This window comes from Hyperolius riggenbachi, chromosome 4, assembly GCF_040937935.1.
Source record: "Hyperolius riggenbachi isolate aHypRig1 chromosome 4, aHypRig1.pri, whole genome shotgun sequence".
Taxonomy (NCBI): Eukaryota; Metazoa; Chordata; class Amphibia; order Anura; family Hyperoliidae; genus Hyperolius; species Hyperolius riggenbachi.
Genome location: NC_090649.1, coordinates 118,173,322 through 118,197,702, shown reverse-complemented (window position 1 = coordinate 118,197,702; position 24,381 = coordinate 118,173,322). Strand labels below are relative to the sequence as shown.

At 42.3% G+C, this 24,381-nt stretch overlaps 1 protein-coding gene across 2 annotated transcripts in view; it reads left to right on the top strand.

Annotated features, from left to right (window-relative positions):
* Positions 1-24,381, top strand: part of LOC137571404 (serotransferrin-B-like) — a 68,096-nt gene that overhangs the window by 2,044 nt on the left and 41,671 nt on the right. For both annotated transcript variants that reach the window (XM_068280436.1, XM_068280435.1), the window contains exons 2-4: positions 3,888-4,057; positions 16,682-16,790; positions 21,750-21,926. In XM_068280436.1, the coding sequence (XP_068136537.1) occupies positions 3,888-4,057; positions 16,682-16,790; positions 21,750-21,926 (456 nt within the window). The remainder of the gene's footprint in view (positions 1-3,887; positions 4,058-16,681; positions 16,791-21,749; positions 21,927-24,381) is intronic.

Below are 24,381 nucleotides of genomic sequence, written 5' to 3'. Positions count from 1 at the left end.
CTGGCGACGAGCTGTCGCCGGCCTGTCGTGCACAAGCTCACGTGTGCTGGCGACAGGCCAAAAAGTTGCCCGTGAGTATGGGCCATTACTGTTGCTGCTTCATTGAGGGCTTGTTGTCTCACTGAGTCCAAGATCCCGTAATAACAGTATCAATCAGTGACATTCTGAATGTTTTGCCAAAGTTTCAGTGAATACTATATGTTATGTTCAGCATGTCATTGTTGTTCCTCCATATAGCATGTGCTCTCATGTAGTAAAATAATACAGCTGTGTGTGTACGTATGTACTGGGAGCAGAGCTGCAACATGGGACTTGTCAGCTGCAAGGGGCTGGAGGAAGCTCCGGGTAAGTAGATCTGGGGGTAGCATAGATTGCCTGACATTTCCTTAAAGTCTTATGGTGGCCATACACGGTACAATAAAAACGTTCGATTTTCTCGTTTATTCGATCTAAATGATCGAATTGAATGAAAGTTGAAAATATTTTTTTTTTTTCGATCAAGAAATTCGAACGATTATCCCGTTTTTTCGGGAAAAATGATCGGACATGCTGGAAAAATCTTTATATTCGATCTAACTTAATAATCGAACTAAAGTATCTAATTGAAAAATTGTACCATGTATGGCCACCTTAAGTGTTTTTATCTGCATGGGGAAAACACATTGGTCCTCAGTTTTCCTGTGCAGAAAGCGAGAGGGGTGGGGGGCCCCATCCAAAGTTTCACAGGGAGGGGGCCCATCTAAAGTTTCACAGGGGGGCCCAGTGATGTCTAGTTACGCCCCTGAATTGGGGGCTAGAGAGCAGGCAAGCAGCAACAGGAAATTGAGATGAGGACAGGGCTGTTACATTTAGCTGCCTCTTCAGCTCCAGCTTCCTATGAGCGTGTGCCTGCCGTGCCTATTGGTAAATTCGGCATTGCACAGCATGGTTGCTCTGCTCTATAATCATGGATTATAAACAGTAACTGAAAATTAATTAATAGTTGCTTAAAGGGAACCTGAAGCGAGCAAAATGATTTAAAATAAACACATGACGTACCTGCAAATTAATATTACATACTAACCTCACTGTCAGTTCCTCTCAGAAGCTCACAATTTTCTTCTTACAGTAATCTCTTCCAGTTCTGACAATATTTTGTCAGAGCTGAAATATACCAGTTGCTGTCACTTATATATCAGCAGCTGTCAGTTACAACTGAATGTGCAAGGTAATGTCCATGTTTCCTTACGGCTCAAGTGGCTGATATTAAAGTTTTACAGTGTGCTGACCAGGAAGTTGTTATTGGGTAATGGCCATTTTCAAAATGGAGGACAGAGAATTCCATTGATCACAGCGGACAAATGAGACGCAGGAGAGGAGAAAGAGATTGAGGAGTAGACTACACAGGAGTTAAGTATGACCTGTGTATCATTTTTTTTTTTACTTTTTATTTTCAGTTCAGGTTCTCTTTAAGGATTAGAGCGAATAAGCCAATTAGATACACAATTTCATAATTTTACATTCTTTTTATTTTTTAAATAATTTACATTTTTTTGCAGACCTCTTTTTCTCAATGCAGTGAGTGAGTACTATCACCATTCACTGTAAGAAGTCTAATCTCGCAACTTTCTGAAATAAATACATTTTCAGTTACTGTTTATAAGCAGCGCTGCGTAATATGTTGGCACTTTATAAATACAATAAATAAATAAATAATAAATAATCTATGACTATTTTTTTAGTCTATTAAAGGCATATTACCCCCATAGTACAGTTTGACCTAAAAACTCTTTTGTTTGAAACTCATTGGGTGGGGTTGACCCAATCTCAAACTAGCTGCTGACATATAATAATATTTGAGGAGGCACAACACTGTAACTACAATTTGCTTTATTGAATATTATCTTTCCATATCAGTTTGCAGACAGCCATTCCGGGACAAGGTTCCCCAGAACTAGAGTTGGAGATTCCAAAGTGTGTGTCCCCTCAAAAAATTGTGCCTGCACAAGTGTAGGTAGCAGAAGTGGCCCCAGAATTAAGTAGTTCCCCTCCACCCCAGTATAGGTAACTAGATGTACCCCCAGTATTAACCACTTCACATCCAGACCTTGTTTGCCCCTTATGGACCAGAGCAATTTTGACGTTTTAGCTACGGTATGTCCCTATTTAATCAGCCATAACTTTATCCCTACTCACTACACCTAAAAGATCTATGTATCGTTTTTTTCAGGACAAAATAGACTTTCAGTGGCAGGTATTTTGTCCCTAGACCAAAAAAGTTTTCTATGCATTTTAATGGGAAAAAGAGGGGAGAATGAAAAAAAATGCAATTTTTCTCAGTTTTTATCAATTCCAGTTTAAAAACAAAAAGTGCCACAGGAGATAAAAACATTTCAACGGTATTATGTCCCCCAGTATAGATAGCAAAATGTGTCCCGAGCATCAGCCCCCTCCCCCCATATAGCCAGATGTATCCTCTGTGTTTGGCACCTCCCAGTATAGATAGACAGATGTGTCCCCAGGATTGCTGCCCCTCATTATAACCAAATGTGTCCCCAGGGATAGTGGTCCCCCATTATAGCCAGATGTGCCCTCAGGATTAGCGTGTGCACCCAGGATTAGGGCCCCCCCCCCCCACCATTATAGCCAGATCTGCCCCCAGTATAAAATTCTACACTATAAATTGGTATGGCCCCTTATTTTATCCCCCCCAGCTGCACATTTTACCCCCCCACTAGGGATCTACGCACCCCCATAATGGATAGCCAGATGTCCTTTTCACCCCACCCAGGCAGCCCCCTTGGTGGCCAGATCGCCATAAAAAATGATCAGCAAGCAGCCTGACTCACCTTATCTCGTTCCAGCGATCAACCTGCAGCCCGAGCATCCGATCCCCGCTCTGCACGCAGCCCTGTGATGCTGAATAGCCGGGTCCCGGCTTGATGACGTCATCAAGCCAGGACCCGGGTAACCGGCATTACACGGCTGAGTTCAGAGCGTTGATTGGAGGCTCGGGCTGCAGGCTCATCCCTGGAATGGGATAAGGTGAGTCAGGCTGCTTGCTGATCACTTTTTATTTTAGCCGATCTGGTCACAGAGGGGAGAGATGAAGGATCACCGCTGTTTGCTACAGCGGTGATCGTTCATCCACGGGGGGGGGGGGGGGCCTAATTAGCTACAAGGGAACATGTTCACTTTCACCAATTAGTAAAGCAGCTGACAGTGCCGGAGGGTGCGCTTGGAAGCGCTCCCGATCGTGCACAGCAGGGCTGCAAGCTGCATCAGTATATCTACGTCATGGTGGCTTGGAGGGTGACACAGGTGACATAGATATACTGTAGCAGTGAAAAAAGTGGTTAAGCAGCCCTCTCCCAAAGTTAGAGAGCCAGATGTAGCCCCTGTATTAAGCAGCCTCCCCATGTTAGATAGCCAGATGTGCCTCCAGTATTAGGCAGCCCCCCAACATGCAGAGTTGTGAGTGGAGTGCTGTAAAAGTGCTTCTCACCTCTCATCTCTGTTGCGCACGCAATCTTCAGCCTGTCACAGGCTCCCAGCATCTACTCTCTAATAAACGTGTGCTTGAAAAAGCAGCACAAAGAAATTGGGGTGCCCAATTGCAGCTAGTAGACTCTCTGTAAAATGTACAGATAGTCTAAGTCTTACCCCCCCCCCCCCCGCCAATCTGCCGCAAGGGCACCTGCTAAATATTGGGTGAGACGGGTGCCCAAATTTTTACAGCATAGCCACAATTTATAATGGCACCTAGTTCCTGCCAATAGCAGCACCCAACTCCAACTCTTCTGCTTCGCAATAACCACCCAAGAAAAGTTTCAAGCCATATGCATACTATGAAAACGTACACATTTCTTTCTCCCAGGTAGAGTTTAATGTTATTCTTTCTTTTCAAGTTCTAGCTGCATCACTTACTGCTCTCAAAGCCAGGCATGTTCGCTGGTGTGTGACTTCAGACAATGAACATAAGAAATGCAAGGAGCTGACAAGGTCATGTAAGACTCCAGACTTCACCCTCATCTGTGTGAAGAAATCCTCCCCCGATGAATGTTTTGCTGCTATTAAAGTAAGGATTTACTGTTTAGTAGATGTACATGTCTTTTATAATTTTTTTTTAATCTTTATATGTGCTTTTTAAAGCGGTATTAAACTCTGACATAATATTCAATAAAAATGTGTTTTCCTACTTTTTATAAAGCATACAGTTGTCATATTTTTTTTTGTGCACAAGTATAAATACTCATTTAGAAATTACAAGTTCGCAAAGTACAGTTTATCTGCTCTGAAAGCTGCCATTGCATTTCATTCATAACTGGTGTATTTGTATTGTAATGTACCCAGTAATGATTTCTGAGCTGCTGTCTCTGTTCTGGACACAAAAATCTGCCAGTGAATGTTTACATTCTTCTCTTGCTACAATTAAGTTAACACAAGATAAATGTTATCACCTGTTCGGATGTGGCTCTTACTGCAGGGAGCCTTCTATTGAGAAAGTAAAGGTGCCCATACATCAGAAGGTTATGGGCAGATTTGACACAGAGACAAATTTATCTCTAATCGAATCTGATTTGTTGAAGCTGCCCATATACTGCAGGCCAATTCCCGTCCGATTTAAACATGAAATCTTCAGTGAATCGGCTGAGCCCACCCCGTTCACCGTGCCGCTGCCCCCAATGTATAAATATGCTCCCCGTGTGTGCATTTATACATTACCTGTCCTGTGTCTTCCTCCACGCGGTGTCTATGCGCCAGTAGCGTGTACAGAGAGCTGCCCGGAGGTTACTGACACCGTGTGGAGGCCGACACAGGACAGGTAATGTATAAATGCACACAAGGGGAGCACATTTATACATTAGGGGGGCAATGGCGGGGGGGTTCATCGCTCATTCAGAAATCGTCCGCCGTACCGATGCACACCCAATCAACCAACTTCTGCCTGGCATCTTGTACCAGGCACGATAGACTAAAGCGACTAATTTCGCCCCAAAATTGGTCGCATTGTCAGTCGGGCCTGCATTTGGCGGCACTGATTTTCAACCAATTCAACAATAATAATCGAATTGGTTGGTTGATCAGCTGCCAAAGTCACCTAATGTATGGGCACCTTAAAGAGACTCTGAAGTGAGTCTCAATTCCCGTTTTTAAATAGTATTTATGTAAAGCAGTATAGGGCATGCTAAACTGCCGCTATCCCCGGCAAAACGAGGGGTTTATACCCCCCAAATCCCCTCTTCTAGTTCTGGGGAGCGCTTCCACATAGAGGCAGAGCTAATGGCTGTAGCTCTGCCTCTCAGCGCGTCAATCCTGGGTGATCGCCGCCTCTCCCCGCCCCTCTCAATCTGCCTTCACTGAGAGGGGCGGGGAGAAGCGGAGATCCACCGGCAGAATGACGCGCATGGAGGCAGAGCTGCAGCTTATAGCTCTGCTTCCATGAGCAGCAAAATCCACGAGCAAGAAAGTCATGGATTTTGCAGAGGGCATTTGGGGGTATAAACCCCTCGTTTTGCCGCAGGGGTAGCGGCGGTTTAGCATGCCCTATACTGCTTTACATAAATGCTATTTAAAAATGGGAATTGAGACTCACTTCAGAGTTTCTTTAAGTCCTATGTTTAACTGAATGCTGTTTTGCCCAAAAAATAAGTGGTAGAATATTATATGCTGTAAATAATCTTTTAGAGCAAAGAAAATATGCTGGGTTTTATATCACTTTAAGCTCTTTTTAAATATGCATCAATAAATGTTTTTCTGCTGTTTTTACATATGTGTCAGAGCAAGTATCACGCCATTCCCACTGAAGTCCCTTTCAGGCCCCCATAAAAAGATAAGAGTTCCTGATGTGCTAACCCTGCAGGTCAGCAGAAGTCCTGCAAACATGGATTTCACAAGATTATATTAAACACCTTTCATTTCACAACACATCTGAGCTCACTTGGCAGCACACAGTTGTTAATCAATAAACCATTATCAAGCGGTCCTGGCCAATGCGCCCACACATATTCTGATAACTGCCATAGATAACTTAACATTTGGGGCCTGATTCACAAAGCGGTGCAAACTGTTTAGCACGGGTGTGCTAAACAGTTAGCACGTAAAGTGCATTTCGCGGCAAATTGCGTGCGCAAAGTGCCGTGATTCGCGCGATCACAGACTTTTGTGCGCGCAATTTGCCGCAAATTGCCCACGCAAAAGTCCACGATCGAGCAAATCGCGGCACTTTGTGCGTGCAAAAGTCCGCGAAATGCACTTCACGTGCTAACTGTTTAGCACACCCGTGCTAAACAGTTTGCACCGCTTTGTGAATCAGGCCCTAGGTCTGCAAAATCATTTAGAATGCTGAATAGTGTGTAAACTGCAAATATTAGAGAATGGTGCAATGTTATAAAAAACACTATAATTTCAAAAGAAAGTGGTCAGCACATAGCTCTTTATTCAAAAAAGATTAAACTCCATAAAAATAGATGGACAGCATATGGGGCTGAGTGCCAGCTGGAACTCAGCCCATATGCTGTCCATCTATTTTTATGGATTTTAATCTTTTTTTAATAAAGAGCTATGTTTTATATGTAAAAGTGCTATTCTTTTGGAGGTGGTGACCACTTTCTTTTGGAAGGTTTGCTGCCGTCCAAGGGGTACTCAGTGACGGATCTAGCACTCCATCCTATCTTCTTTTTGAAGTCGTGGGTGCTGATCACATCTGCATTCATAAAAAACACTATATACAGTGGGATGCGAAAGTTTAGGCAACCTTGTTAATCGTCATGATTTTCCTGTATAAATTGTTGGTTGTTACGATAAAATATGTAAGTTACATATATCATATAGGAAACACACACAGTGATATTTGAGAAGGGAAATGAAGTTTATTGGATTGACAGAAAGTGTGCAATAATTGTTTAAATAAAATTAGGCAGGTGCATAAATTTGGGCACTGTTGTCATTTTTTTGATTCCAAAATCCCGGATAAATAGAAGCGACGAATGGTGAGAACAGTCAGAGTCAACCCACGAACCAGCACCAAAGACCTACAACATCATCTTGCTGCAGATGAAGTCACTGTGCATTGTTCAACCATTCGGCACACTTTACACAAGGAGATGCTGTATGCGAGAGTGATGCAGAGTAAGCCTTTTCTCCGCCCGCAGCACAAACAGAGCCGCTTGAGGCATGCTAAAGCACATTTGGACAAGCCAGCTTCATTTTGGAAACTAAAATTGAGTTATTTGGGTATAATAAGCGGCGTTATGCATGGAGGAAAAAGAACACAGCATTCCAAGAAAAACACGTGCTACCTACAGTAAAATATGGTGGTGGGACCCACCATGCTTAGGGGCTGTGTGGCCAGTGCAGGGACTGGGAATCTTGTCAAAGTTGAGGGACGCATGGATTCCACTCAGTATCAGCAGATTCAACAAGACAACAACCCTAAACACTGCTCAAAATCCACTAATGCATTCATGCAGAGGGACGAGTACAACGTTCTGGAATAGCCATCTCAGGCCCCAGACCTGAATATACAGGTAGTCGCCGGGTTACGAACGCCTGACTTACGAACGACCTGCCGATACGAACGCTCACCAACTTGCTGCGATGACGTCACACAGCCCGGGGGACTACCTCTTGTGCCCCCTTTCCTAAGGCAGAGTATGCGCAACGGAAGCTGCAACAAGTCTCACCTCTTCCATGGTGGCTCCGGGCCAATCAGCAGCATCCTCTCTTCCCTCAATGTTTCTACCAGCGGCTTCCCTGGCGTCGCGTAATGACGCAATCAAAAAGAGCCCCCGCGGCTCCTTCTGATTGTGTTATTATGCGACGCTACTAGTGAAGCCGCTGGGAGGAATGGTGAAGGGAGAGAGGACGTCGCTGATTGGCCCGGAGCCGCCATGGATGAGATGAGACTTGTAGTGGCTTCTGCTGCGCATACTCTGCTTTAGGGGGCACAAGAGGCACACAGAGACACTGAGGGGGGCAGAGATGATACAGAGGGGGACACTGAAAGCACAGGGGACAGAGAAGGCACAGCGTTCTGACTTAAGGACGGATTCAGGTTAAAAACAGGCCTACAGTCCCTATCTCGTTTGTTAATCGGGGACTACCTGTAATTGAAAATATGTGGTGTGAGTTAAAGAGAAACTCCAACCAAGAATTCAACTTTATCCCAATCAGTAGCTGATACCCCCTTTTACATGAGAAATATATTGCTTTTCACAAACAGACCATCAGGGGGCGCTGTATGACTGATTTTGTGCTGAAACCCCTCCCACAAGAAGCTCTGGGACCGCTGTACTTTTGGCAGTTTGTTACAATGTAACAAGGTTCACAGACAGAAATTAGCTGTTTACAGCTGTATCTAACAGCCAAAACAGCTAGCAGCAGTTACCCAGTTACTTCCTTTTTTCGTGAGCAGCAGCTACATAACCTGCCCACAGAAAAAATGCCACCATGTAATAAATGTCAGAATGAAAATCGGGGAGAGGAAAGATTTTACAATGAGCAAACACTGACTAAATCATTTATACATAATTATTGTAAAAATGAAGCACTTTTTTTTATTGCATTATTTTCACTGGAGTTCCTCTTTAAAGAGAGCTGCCCATGCTCGGAAACCATCAAACCTGAATGAACTAGAGATGTTTTGTAAAGAGGAATGGTCCAAATTATCTTCAGTCAGAATCCAGACTCTCATTGGAACCTATAGGAAGCATTTAGAGGCTGTAATTTCTGCAAAAGGAGGCTCTACTAAATATTGATTTCATTTCTTCTTTGTGGTGCCCAAATTTATGCACCTGCCTAATTTTGTTTAAACAATTATTACAAATAAACTTCATTTCACTTCTCAAATATCACTGTGTGTGTCTCCTATATGATATATTTAACTGACATTTTTTTATTGTAACAACCAACGATTTATACAGGAAAATCATGACGATTAACAAGGTGGCCCAAACTTTCGCATCCCACTGTAACTGAAAATAAAAATATGAGTATATTTTCTTTGCTACTAATGTTCTAGTAATTATCCGTGTGTCTCTTTAAATTAGTAGTGTGTTAAAAGCCCAGTTAAAAAGCACCTACAGCACGTTCAAAAATAAATGGCCTGCCTGCCTCAATAAGCCATAGTGGGTGGTTAAAAAGTAAATTTGCTCACCTGCTCGCCCGTAAATTGTTAACATCCTGAACCCCCTCCCTCCTCCCCTCTTCACCAAAGACAGCATGACATTTTTTTCCCCAAGTCTTTCCAAAGAAGTCTGGACCTCTGTTGCCAACCCCATCTATGCTTCTGCAGCCCCACCCCCAGCTCAGCGCCTGCCTATAAGGCCGCCATTGTCTTATATTCTTTTAATAGAACCTTAATTTAAATTATGTATATATATATATATATATATATATATATATATATATAAAGGTATTGTAAAACAAATTCATTCTACACCTCTTTGTAAATCCTCTTCAGTGATGTATTACTTACATGCTTTCTCCTAGTCAGTCTGAAACAGTCCCTCCTTACATGAAGGGAAGAGTGATTGCTGTCAGCTGAAACCATGCCCCCCTACTGGCTAATAGCCTTTCATAGTTGTCATACTAACTTGGAGATGAGGAGTGAGCAGACAGTAGATGTTGCTGAGGACTTATTAGGCACCCTTTACAATGGAAATTGCAAAATGCAAGCAAAATCGCTAGCATTTTGCAAAGTGGTGTTCTTGCGCTTTTTCACTGTACAGGAAATCGATTTTGGAGCAATTGCTTTTGAGATTCTTTAACATTGCAACTCAATTGCTCCAAAATTGCTAAAAAAAAAATGCTGTGTGCACCATGTTTGCGATTTCAGCAAATAACTTTTTGCTAGTGATCGCTATAGTGAGAACACTGCCATGCACTTTACATTGCAGTAGCGCTTTTCAAAACACTAGCGACTGCCAGTGATTGTAAGCACTGCTGAAATCTCTAGTAAAACACTCCAGTTAAATAAGACCTTAATGGGTATTCTAGTTTCTACTCTCCACCGCCATCATTCAGCTTTACAATGAGACTGAATGATGAGAGTAGGCTTTAGAACGCAGTACAAGCTCTGAGGCTGCACGCCAGCGGCACCTAGACCCGCACTGAGCAGAAAACAGGCAAGCATACAGTGACTAAACACAGGAGTCCCAATGGCTGGAACAAGATGTACCAGTACCTTTCCAGCATGTTCTGTATGGGGGGGTGGGGGGTGGGGGGGCAGAGATCAAAGTGATGGTGGGTGTAACAAAGTGATAGCTAGACCAGTGGAATAGCGTGTTGGCAATAGTAAGTAGAGAGAAAGTATAGGCCCTCTTGGTTTATTGTCATACATTTTCACTTGGGCTCTCAGCTATAAATGGGGGACTTTGTTTAAATACAGATTGGTTTACAGTATATTCTAATAGGGTTACATAAAGGCTCTTGCGAATGAATGCAATAAAAACCCATGCATGGCCTAAGTTTTTAAGAATGTTTTAGGGCTGGTGCACACCGAGCGGCTTTTTCAGCGTTTCTGCAGCCGCTTGCGGCTGCGGATACGCTTGGTCAATGTATCTCAATGGGGTGGTTCACATCAGAGCGGGAGGCGTTTTGCAGAAACGCATACTCCCGGGGTGAGGCATTTTTTGGATTGCGGATGCGTTTCTGCCTCAATGTTAAGTATAGGAAAAACGCAAACCGCTCTGAAAAACGGCACTTCAGAGCGGTTTGCCAGGCGTTTTTGTTACAGAAGCTGTTCAGTAACAGCTTTACTGTAACAGTACATGAAATCTACTACACCAAAAATGCTTCACAAAACCGCAAAATGCTAGCTGAAACGCTACAGAAAAAGAAGAAAAAGCATCTCAAAATCTGCTAGCATTTTGCGGATCTGCTAGCGGGTTTTGGTGTGCACCAGACCTGAGTCTGTATTACTTTCAGTAACTATATTTATTGTTTTATTACACTATCATTGTTTTCTTACAAAATGATTCTACTGATCTGATTATCTGTCTTCTTAAAATGGACCTGAACTCTTGCACAGGACAGAAAGAAAACATAGAGAAGTCCACTCTGTATGTATTTAGAGTGTTTAGCCTGTCTAATTCCCACACATCTGTGACTAATCACAAGTTTAATTTGATGCCTCAGCGGTAGAGATGGCTCAAACCTCCGATTTTAGGTTCACGAACCTCGAACGCGACTTCCGCAAAAGTTTGCAAACAGGCGAACTTCGCGAACTGCAATAGACTTCAATGGACAAGCGAACTTTCAAAATTACAAACACTAATTCTGGCCACAAAAGTGATGGAAAAGATGTTTCAAGGGGTCTAACACCTGGAGGGGGGCATGGTGGATTGGGATGCAAGGCAAAAGTCCCAGGGAAAATTACGGATTTGACGCACAGCAGGGTTTTAAAGCGGACCCAAACCAAACATTTTTTTAATTCAAAATATTTTGTTGCACCACTCTGACACATACAAAGATAAATAAACACTCCTTCAAGCCTATGAGCATTTCAGTGCATGCTTTTCACCCTTCTCTCTTCGTAACTAGGGTTATACAGGTGGCAGCCATTACTTCTGAGCTTAGTAGGAGGTTTTACATCATGGGTGTGTTTGACATCAGCTACCCTCCCTCACAGGGGCGTTGTCTATGTGAGATCTCAGTAGTAGTCTGTGTTTTGCTTTTATCTCCTCCACCAGTCTGCCGGATTCTGTCCCAGCAATATGAAAGGAAGGGAAGAGTTCCTCCAATAAATGTAAAATATTTTATATATGTCATCATGCAGCTGAAAAAAGGCTGCTATTTATTATTATAATTTAGAAAATAGATTTTATTTCTGATATCTTGTATTTTTAATTTGGGTCCACTTTAAGGGCAGAAATCACATTGCATTGCTAAATTGGAGACCTAAAGTGCTTGAAAACATCTTGCATGTGTATACATCAATAAGGTAGTATAATTAGTGTACTGCTTCACACTGACAGACCAAACTCACTGTGTAACGCACCGCAAACAGCTGTTTGTGTAGTGATGGCTGTGCTGGACTTGTGCGCATGATGGCGAGAGTGCAGGCGATGGCGGTTTTCAAGCCCATATGGTCGGGCTGAGGTAGCTCAATGGCAGAACAGCAGTGACTGAGTGTCTAACTGATAGAATTTGGTCTGTCCACAATGAAGCAACGACCTTATTATCTTAGATGTGCCCCCCAACACACACATATAGCCGGTCATTGCTTCATTGTGATACGCAAGCCCCTTCACCGCAGCAAGGTAACGATCACGAAGGTGAATTGACACATGTACATGCCTTTTGTTTTGTTGTTGCAGCCACAGTGCAGCCAGAAAAATTAGGCAGGCATGTACACGCACCAGAAAAAATATTATAGCGGCTGCAGCTACCAGCGGCCTTAAAAATTCAGGAATCCACCTGGAGTCCTGGCCCCTGTTGGTGGTGGCAGAGAAGGCAGTCAAGGGGCTTGCAGGCAGAGATGCTGTGCGGGGACCGACTTAGTCTTGGGGCAGGCAGTCACACGGCGTGCAGGCAGAGATGCTGTGTGTGGGGACTGACTTAGTGTTCGGGCAGGCCTGACCGTGCTTTGTAGACCAGGCATCCCTGGTCAGATGGACCCTTGACCCAATGCTGTGTGCCAGACATGACACCACTTGCCTTTCAACTTCATGGTACAGTTTGGGTATCTCCTTTTTTGAGAAATAATTGCAGCCTGGTATCTTCCACTGCGGTGTGTGGCTTTGCTTTTGTGTGCTGCTTTTCATCAGGTGGTCATCCCATTGCAATTTGTGCTTTTTCAACATGTGCCTTCGTAAGGCAGTTGTCCCTACACGGGTCTTGGTCTTTCCACAGCTCAATTTTTGGTGGCAGAGAGTACAGATGGCATTGCTCTCATCTGAGACAGACACACAAAAAATTGTCCACACCGCTGAGCCCTGGGATGATGGCACTTTGGTGATGGCTGCCGACTGAGTGTTAAGTGCAGTGCCAGAATCAGAGCAGGAGGAGGACGATACGTAACACTTCCGTGCGGAAGCTAAGGAAGATGAGGTGTTTTGTGTTAAATAGTCAACTACGTCCTGACAATATTGGGAGTTGATGGCTTGTGCCTTCTTCTGAACACTGTACTTTGGTCGAGGGCCGCACGAAATCACAACAGCATGTTCTTGAACAGACCTGCCGGGTGGCCTGCCTTTGCCTGTTGTTTTGTCCATATTGGGGGGATGAAGTGAAAGTTGATCAGCTGATTTTGGAGCGCAGCTCTGAGAGCCAAGCGCCAAAACTGGGTGCCCCACAGCAGCAATGCTATGCTGCGTGGGGCGCGTAGCGGTAATTCGGGGCTCTGGTGGTTGCCAGACCTTGAATTACATCTCCCTCCGAGTTGCGACACCTCAGAGGGGGAATAGTATTTAATGCCGCCTTGGAGTTTAGTGGCAGCTGTGAGAGCCGTCATTCGGCCCTCACCGCGCCGAACTGAGCGGCGTCGAATTAATATGCACCTAAGTGAAAGGTATGCACTGACTTGACTTATACAATGTGCAGTCACACAGATGCAGTGAAAGGTATACACTGACTGCTGGTATAATACAATGTGCAGTCACACGGATGCAGTGAAAGGTACTGACTGCTGGTATAATACAATGTGCAGTCACACAGATGCACTGAAAGGTATACACTGACTGCTGTATAATGATGAGACGAATAAACTTGAAATCCTATAATGAGAATCTGTTATGGAGGGCAAGTCTGCCATCCATTCAAGTGAAAGGTATGCACTGACTGGTATAATGCAATGTGCAGTCACACAGGTGCAGTGAATAGGTATGCAGTGACTGTTGGTAGAGCAATGTGCAGTCACACAGGTGCAGTGAAAGGTATGCAGTGACTGCTGGTGGTATAATGCAATGTGCAGTCACACAGGTGCAGTGAAAAGGTATGCAGTGAGTGGTATATAAAACAGTGTGCAGTCACACAGATGTAGTGAAAGGTATGCAGTGACTGCTGGTATAACAATGAGTAGTCACACAGGTGCAGTGAAAAGGTATGCAGTGACTGCTGGTACAACAATGTGCAGTCACACAGGTGCAGTGAAAATGGATGCACTGACTGCTGGTATATAAAACAGTGTGCAGTCACACAGATGCAGTGAAAGGTATGCAGTGACTGGTATTATAATACAATGTGCTGCAGTCACACAGGTGCAGTTAAAAGGTAGGCACTGAATGTGCTGGGCCTGGCACAGTATAGCAATAATCAAGGGCCAGCTGCGACAGACAGGGCTGTATATGCAGTGTCAATAGGCCACAAAAAAACCAAAACACATCACGAGAACATTATCTCTCAAAAGAGCTGTTTTGGGGTGCTTTTCAGCAATAAAGATCAGCAAGGACCAAGCTAACAGACCTCCTAACTATCGCTTTCCCTATCTCTCCAATGTCTCTCCCTTCTCTCACTAATACAGCAGCACAGAGTGAGAAAATGGCCGATGCTGCTGCCTTATATAAGGGGGGGGGGGGGGGCGCTACTGACTGTGATGTAGAGGGTCAAAGTTTAGCCCAATGATGTAGTATAGGGGGCGTGCGGAACTCGCATAAAGTTCGCGTTTCGACGCCAACCTGTTCTCGCGACAGTCCTCAGCACAGAAGCTAATTTGTAAACAAAGGATGTTAACAATATGTCTGTTTCCATGAAAGATTTATTTGGGATTTGTTGCAGGATTTGTATCAGTTGTAACAAATAAATGTTTTTCTTTAAAGAGAAGCCGTGACCAAGAATTGAATTTCATCCCAGTCAGTAGCTGATACCCCCTTTTCCACAAGAAATCTTTTCCTTTTCTCAAACAATCAGGGGGGTCTGTATGACCAATATTGTAGTGAAACCCCTCCCACAGTGTGATGTCAGGACCATGGCCCTGACGGTTTCCTGTCTGTGAACCTCATTGCATTGTGGGAAATAGCTGTTTACAGCTGTTTCCAACTGCCAAAAAAGCAAGCAGCATCTCCTTCCACTGATATCACCTGCCAGCAGTAAAAATGTCACCATGTGATAAATGTCAGAATGTAAATCAGGGAGAAGAAAGATTTTACAATGAGCAAACACTGACTAAATCATTTATACATAATTATTGTAAAAATAAAGCACTTTTTTTATTATACTGGAGTTCCTCTTTAAATGTTATTATGCTGTTGTGTATCTTTAAGAGCAGAGAGGACGTTCTGAGGTCAGGTCCTCTTTAACCTTCTTGCAACTATCTTTTTACATTTTCTACTCATCCAATGAAAAATAATAATAATAATAATTGTATATTATTATACAGTTTTTAACCTACAGTATATATTTCTATTGATTGGACAAATGTTGAAAAAGTATTTAAACAAATACAGTATATTATATTTTCAAAGTTAATTATTAGATGTAAATTAAATTATATGAATATGTTGTGTTCAATGATCAATAAGCAGGATAACTGAACCTACATTTATTTACAGGATTCACCAACTATTTAGCCAGGGCAGAACAGAAATCAAAGACCCACAACAGTATAGATAATCTTATGTAGTAAAGTAAAACAGTGCCATCTACAGGACTTCTATGCATTTCTCTCCCTGTATCTCCTTTTTTTAAAGAGAACCTGTACTGAGTAAAAATATTGAAAATAAACACCTGAGGTAACTTCAAATGAACATTACATACTTACCTTGCCATCAGTTCCTCTCAGAAGCTCACCATTTTCTTCTGACAATAATCCCTTCCAGTTCTGACAATATTTTGTCAGATCTGAAATATATCAGTTGCTGTCAATAAAATATCAGTTGCTGTCAGTTATAGCTTAGAGGAAAACTGATGTACCAGGTAATGTCCATGTTTCCCTATGGCTCAAGTGAGCGATATTACAGTTTAACTGTGTGTTGACCAGAAAGCTGTTATGGGTAATGGCCATTTTCAAAATGGAGGACGGAAAATTCCCTTGATCACGGTGAAGAAACAGGACGCGGGACAGGAGAAAGACACTGAGGAGTAGACTACATGGAAGGTAAGTATGACTTGTGTATGATTATTTTGACTTTTAATTTTCAGTTCAGGTTTTCTTTAAGTTACTTTACTGTTGCCTTAAAGAGACACTGAAGCGAAAAAAAAATATGATATAATGAATTGGTTGTGTACTATGAATAATTACTAGAAGATTAGCAGCAAAGAAAATATTCTCATATTTTTATTTTCAGGTATATAGTGTGTTTTCTAACATTGCATCATTCTCTAATATGTGCAGATTACACAACACTCTGCATTCAAAATGATTATTTCAGAGCAGTCTGTGAACTAATGACCTCTCCTCTGGCAGATAAAAAGAAAACTGTTCACTTACAGTTGAGATAATAAAAGTCAGATAACAGCCCTCTCCACGACTTTGAAAGTCGTAGAGATTAATGGCTTTTTTGCATAGAGATAACAACTGGAGTTTCTTAACTCTTCCTGTACTGGAAACAATTACACTGATGTATCTGATCTTAATGTTTTATTTCTTAGCTGTGCTACACATACAAATTATAATCATATCATAATTTTTTTTTTCGCTTCAGTGACTCTTTAAAATGTCCTTACACATTCTAGTTTGTTTGACTGTATTTACCCAACAAAGTGATATTTTGAATTAATAAGAGCAACACAGTGTACACTCTTTCCTTATGCTCATTTTTAGGATGGAGAAACAGATGCAATCTCTGTGGACAGTGGAAAAGTATTTAAAGCTTCCCTAAACCCTTACAATTTGAGACCAATCATGGCAGAAACCTACGGATCACAGAAAGGTACAAACACACAGCAGAACTGAGTTATGGAGAAACAGAAAGAGTACAGCAATCTATGTCAACCAATCGCATATCAGATTTCATTAATGGGATCATGCACTGTTTTAACACTAATTTCCAGCTGATTGCTAATGCTTGCTAAACAGAATGGATGATGTGTCAGATGAGGCCTAAATCCTGTACAAACTCTAATCATCTTTCCACCATCTCTGTCCACCTCTCTGCCTAATAAAACAATAAATGTTAATAACCCCTATAACTTCAGTTCCCCAAGCACGGTGCTTAGGGGTAATATTTTATTCTTCTCTCTCATTTATCCTCACATTGGCCTCAATTCACTAAGCTTTATCAAACACTTTATCGAATGTTTGATAATTTACATCATTGGTAAAATCTAATTTTGAATTCACTAAGGTCTTAAATGTTTTATCGATAAAACAATCAATAAATATATGATTGGTATATAACACCTTAGTAAATAAAAAATTTGATTTTACCCATGAGGTAAATTATCAAACGTTCAATAAAGTGTTTGATAAAGCTAAGTGAATTGAGGCCATTAACTCCCTAACCAGCTCCATGTCAACTCAAAAACATATCCTGACCTTTTCTCACTCAGGACACTATAATGTCACTATGCCTTTATTATATCTCGCTTGGACTATCCTATACAATAATCCTTTGTCTCTGCGTCCTGTCCCTGTGTGTGTGTCTGTGTGTTTGCGCTACTGCGCATGTGCCGCATGGACAGCTGTTGGGACAAGAGCAGGACGGGCAAGGCGGCTGGGGCGGGCACATGTTCGCACGCTAACATGTGGCGGCTGTGACAGACCTAGATCCCGTTTTTAAATGGGCTTAGGTCACGAATTGTAATATATTAGTTGGTGGACTATTGACGAACCGACTGGCACAGCTCCAATCTGTACTGAACTCTGCTGCTCGTCTCATTCATCTTTCTCGTTCTTCCTCTGCTGCACCTCTCTGTCTCTTCACTGTCTACCAATTAACCAAAGGATCCAGTTCAAACTCTTAATCCTGACCTACAAAGCTCTCCACAGTCTCTCTCCACTGTACATCTCCTCAATAGTTTCCAGATACCAAACCAACCGCAATCTCAGATCTGCACATGAGCTTCTTTTGTCCTCCTCTAGTATTACCTCCTCGCATTCACGAATACAAGACTTCTCACGTGACTCACCTCTCATCCAGAATGCCCTTCCACTCTCCATCCTTTGAAATCTTTAAAGGGGCACTACGACAAAAAATTGTAAAATTTAAAATATGTGCAAACATATACAAATAAGAAATACGTTTTTTCCAGAGTAAAATGAGCCATAAATTACTTTTCTCCTATGTTGCTGTCATTTACAGTAGGTAGTAGAAATCTGACAGAAGTGACAGGTTTTGGACTAGTCCATCACTTCATAGGGGATGCTCAGGGATTTATTTATTTTCAAAAGCACTAAGTGAATGGCAGTTGCTCCGTCCAACTGCCAAAAAACTGTGTAGTGAGCAGGGAGGTTGGCCAGCATCATTGTTTAAATCCTTTTTAGGGAATATCTTTATAAAAAATAAAAGCCTTGCTGAGAATCCCTTATGGATAGATGGACTAGTCCAAAACCTGTCACTTCTGTCAGATTTCTACTGCCTACTGTAAGTGACAGCATTATGGGAGAAAAGTAATTTATGGCTCATTTTAATCTGGAAAAAAACATACTTGTTATTTGTCTATGTTTGCGCATATTTTAAATTTTAATTTTTTTTTGCTGTAGTGCCCCTTGAAATGCTCCCTCAAAACTCACTCTTCCTGATAAGCATGAGTTCTAACTTAGGCCATTCTCCCTTCGACCTCTTGTGAAGTTTTACTCGTTACTAGATAAACCTAAACAAGCACTGCATGTATGTATACTGCGCACTTCCCCACCACATTTCCCCCATTCCTTTAAATTGTAAGCTCACAAGGGCAGGGCTCTCTCACCCTTTTGTGTCTTGGAATTTGTTATTAATTTCATAGCTTGCACTGTTATACATTTTTTATTCATCATGTTACATCTGTCATTGTAATCACCAGTTCCGTATTTTGCACCAGTGTCCATATTTGATGTACATAATTGTCTGTATTATTATGTACCCCTTGTCCCCGTTTTCCTGCACTTTGTACATTGCCATGGAATATGATGGTGCTTTATAAATAAATAATAATGCTTGATATATATTGCTTTTATAGAGAATCTGTACTGAGAAAATCTTACATAAATAGAAGTACCAGCCTGTTTGTTGTCTTCTCCTAGCCCCCTGTGACATTTTCAGTGCTCCCGCTGCTTTCCTGGTGATAAAATCACTGTTTTACTCATTGTTATTGTAAACAATGAAGATGACCGCCAAACAGGCAATACATCATCAGAGCAGGGGCCTGTTTGCAGTGGTTCCTCTCAAACGTGACTTGACTGCTGGAATGTTACTCCCACTTGTTGCCTTAGCTGCTTGTCTGGGCTTTGAACTGATCTTTCTGCACTCACAGCTGTTCACAAGGTCACAGACAGGCTGGCTGTGAGCAGAGACCTTGCATGTGACTCATACACACAGCACACACACAGAGCCTGCATGGGGCATGGAGGGGGCGTGCATAACTTCTCCCTATCACAGCAGAGGTAGTGCATTCCTCTCTGGCTCGACAAGGCTTGACAAAGAAAAGAAGATTAGATATATTACAGAGACAGTGCAACTAGAAAAGGCTACAGTGATCCAGAGCACATTGGATCAGGTATAGGAACTTATAGGATACAAGAAATAAGGCTGAAACTTTGTTACAGAGTCTCTTTAAAGATAATTACTGGATTGGTATTATGGCATTACAGTGACTGAGTGCTGTTGAGACATGCTGGTCAGTTATAGCCAAGCAGCATGTGCTGTTAGTGGAGAGGGGAAGAGGGCCGATCGTGCAGCGCACAACTGATTGCCTTCTAGTAGCTGGATGAGTATAAACAACAATGGACTTGCTCATTACCCATTGTATAGCAATCCGGTGGGACAGATAGATGAATGTTTGGGGGCAATGTAAATGGAGTAATCAAATCTTACAGCAAAAGCATTTGGTTAGTCCATTTTCAAACTGCATAGATTTGCATAGTTCCACATCAAATTAAAATTATTTGCATTTTTCAAGTCAAGTAGAAAGTTGGCACTGAGTAAAACTTTACACCAAATGCCTTTCTATGTCAGTGGGGAAACAAAAATGCCTATAGATCTTCGCAGCAGGCAGAAGTAGTTATGTAGTAAAATGCATTTAGAGGTATGGATGCAAAAACACAGAAACGTCTATAGATGTCTGCGGCAGCCTAAAGCTACGTACACACATACGACAACGATCGTTCGTTGTGAACGACGAACGGTCTTTTAATTGATGAAAGAACAACTTAAGCAAAAGTAGTTTTTAAAAGTGTGTAACGATCTGATCGTTTGTTAACGAACGATCCGGAACAACGTCACAGTACAATACAGGGAAATGCGTGTTTTCTGCGACGGGCTCACGTCTAGCCATTATTATATCTTCTGTACAGTGAAGATGTCACATACTGTTCCTGGAAGTGACATCATAGGAAGTTCCGCCTGCATGCAATGAACGGTTTAAAACGTACGTTACACTATAAAACTAATGTTACGTACATTACATTACAGTACGAGAACTCATACTGTATGTATGTAGGTAGGGCATTTAGATAATATAGCGTTGACAAAGCATACAAAAATACACTCTGTCCTGTTAAACTGACAATTATGGTATAATCATGTAGCAATTAACTTGTCACAGGACACATTCATAGAAAGAACGTTACATAACGTGAAGCAACTGTTGCGTTTGCGCATGAAAATGAAAGGTTCTATAGAGATATAACTAAATGCGCATGTCAAGCCTAGTACGATCACCGTTTTCTAATGATGTACTACTTTTGCAAACGATCGTCGTTTAAAAAAATCCGCCAAGGCAGATCTTTTGTTTATAACGATCTAGCTCATCCGACGTTTGACTTAATGATCGTTGGATTTTTTGTTTTTAACGATCGTCAATTGAAATGATCGGGGAACGATCGTTTCAAACGACTATAGTCGCATGTGTGTACGCACCTTAAAGGGGAACTGAAGAGAGAGGTATATGGAGGCTGCCATGTTTATTTCCTTTTACGCAATACCAGTTGCCTGGCAGCCCTGCTGATCCTCTGCCTCTAATACTATTAGCCATAGCCCCTGAACAAGCATGCAGCAGATCAGGTGTTTCAGACTTTAAAGTCAGATCTGACAAGACTAGCTGCATGCTTGTTTCTGGTGTTATTCAGATACTACTGCAGAGAAATAAACCTGCAGGGCTGCCAGGCAACTGGTATTGATTAAAAGGAAATAAATATGGCAGCCTCCGTATACCTCTTACTTCAGTTCCCCATTAAGGGTTAATATCTGACAAATCCTCTGATGTCAGCCGAACTGACAGAGATCCTCTTCTGTTGGCATTTTCTACCTGGCCAGATAACAGTCTCTGTAGTGAATGACAAGTCAGCAGCTATTTGCAATAAACTACAGTAATGGCAAGAAAAAGTCTTGTTAAGTTGGGAGAGAAATCAAAGTTCCTGAAGTGTGATAGTGCTGAGCATGTTAATTAAACACAATTTATATTGAGTACTTTATTTTGCTGCCACGAATGACTACTGGGGTATTATTATTATTTAGTATTTACAGTATATATCGCCAACATATTCCGCAGAGCTGTACAGAGTATAGTTTTTGGGATGTGGGAGGAAACCGGAGTGCCCATAGGAAACCCATGCAGCAATATTTAAATCTTTATTTTTTTGCTTGTGTGGGACATCAAATCCTTAGTAGCATCTCTGAGGTTTGATAATGTTAATTACAGATAATGTCACTGTAAAATAAATTGGCACAATACTGATGTGATTTATGTTTCAGACACATGTTACTCTGCAGTAGCTGTTGTGAGGAAATCAAGTAAATTTAAAATGAGTGAGCTGAAGAACAAGAGAACCTGTCACAGTGGAATAGGACACATGGCTGGCTGGTACACTCCTCTAAGTGTCCTTTATGACAAGAAGCTACTGAACTGGACAGAAGGAGAAGCCGAAAGAGGTAAATCTCATTCATCTAACATTGTCATGTCATTAAACTTGAGTTTAATATACATTAAGGTGGCCACACACGATACAATAAAATGATTCGATTTTACGGCAATTCAATATAAATGATCGCTTTTTCTGAACAATTGAGGGAGATATACACTAAATTCCCATGTAGGTAGCAGTGTGGTGGACTATGCCATCAGTGACATGGACCCTGCAAGCATCCGCGCTCTCATAGTCACCCCACAATCACACCTGTCAGACCACAACCAAATCCTACTATACATCAATTCCTCAAGCAAACCCTCTGTACAACAACATCCAGGAAGCCTGTGTAACCTACCACCCACTTTTAAATGGTCCAGAGAATCAACCATAAAGTACAAGGAGACTCTCAACAGACCAGAAGCAATACAGCTACTTCTGGACTACCAAACGTATACCTACAACCCTGATCAACAAGGTGTGCAGCAAGCAGCAAAGTACTTCAACCAGATATTACACAGCATTGCAGAAATGGCCAACATAAGAAGGACTGCCCAAAAGAGACCATCAAAGAAAAACTCAAACAAATGGTTCGACAGTGAATGCAAGTCACTAAGAAACAACCTACGAGCCATATCAAACAAAAAACACAGACATCCAAACAACATGGAATTGAGGACAGCACATGACGCCGCACAACGTCAATATAAAGCGACCATTAAAAAGAAAAAACAAAATCACATCCAAAATCGACTCGAACGGCTTGAAGAATCCCTGCAAGACAACTCCTTTTGGGAGACCTGGAAACAAATTGGCAAAAAACCCAAACAAAATAATCAGCATATCCAAAATGGCCAAGTCTGGCTACAATACTTCAAAGACCTATACAGAGACATTCCTATAAAAGAACTCAGCCCAGAACAAGAACAAATATTCAGCAAATTAAAGAACCTGGAGGAGAAGGTGAAAGATTTTCAAAACCCACTTGACACACCTTTCACACTGGAGGAAATAAAAGAGAAGATACAATCCATGAAAGGCAAAAAAGCTAGTGGCACAGATGGAATCCTATCAGAAATGATCAGGTCTGGCACCACAGAAATCCATGCTGCAATATGGAAACTATTCAACCTGGTCCTGTACGCCGGTTACTTCCCTGAGGTCTGGAATGAAGGACTTATAACTCCTATTTACAAGAGTAGAGATCGCTATGACCCAGCCAACTACAGAGGCATCTGTGTGAGCAGCACACTGGGAAAACTGTTCAACAGCATCCTGAATAAGAGAATCCTCACCTTTCTCACACAGCACAATGTTATCAGTAAGAGCCAAGCAGGTTTTATGCCAAACCATCGCACCACCGACCACATCTACACCCTGCACACCCTTATCAAGCACCATGTACACAGACGAAGAAAGGGAAAAATATTTGCCTGCTTTGTGGACTTTAAAAAGGCTTTTGACTCAGTGTGGCATCCAGGTTTGTTCCTGAGACTCCTAGAGAGCGGAATAGGAGGGAAAACATATGATGTCATAAAGAGCTCATACACTGGGAACAAGTGCAGTGTGAAAGTAAATGGGAAAAGAACACCTTTTTTCCTCCAGGGTCGGGGGGTAAGACAGGGTTGCAGCCTGAGTCCAACACTTTTCAACATATACATCAACAAATTAGCCTCAGCCCTAGAGGCTTCATCAGCACCAGGACTCACCCTGCATGACACAACAGTGAAATTCTTACTGTATGCAGATGACCTCTTACTGCTATCACCAACTAAAGAAGGCCTACAAGACAGCCTAGAAACCCTGGAGAAATTTAGCACAACATGGGCACTCCCCATTAATCTAAAGAAAACCAAAACCATTGTGTTCCAGAGGAAAAACAGATCAGCCCAGAGCCCATCCTTTATACTCAATGACTGTGAAATCAGCAGAACCGATAAATATACCTACCTTGGTCTGGAAATCAACCAATCAGGAAGCCTTAAGTCAGCCATGGAGGCCCTAAAAGCCAAAGCATGCCGAACGTTCTATGCCATCAGGAAAGAACTGTACCACCTCAAACCACCAGTAAAGGTCTGGCTGAAGGTTTTTGACAGTGTCATCACCCCAATCCTACTGTATGGAAGTGAAGTATGGGGCCCCACCACCTACCCAGACCAATCAAAATGGGAATCCAGCCCAACAGAAATATTCCACCTTGAGTTCTGCAAACACCTTCTCCATGTCCATCGGAGTACCTCAAACAATGCCTGCCGAGCTGAGCTGGGGAGATTCCCATTACTGCTTGAGGTACAGAAAAGAGTGTTGTCCTTCTGGGCCCACCTACAGAGCAGCAGCCCCGACTCACCCCACTACAAAGCCATGCTGCACAATGAAGACAAAGAAAAGCCGTGTGCACTGAAAGTCGTGGTCAGCTCTATACTCCCTCCAACCCCCGACCCACAGGTCATAACAAAAGTCCAGATAAAACACACCACAGC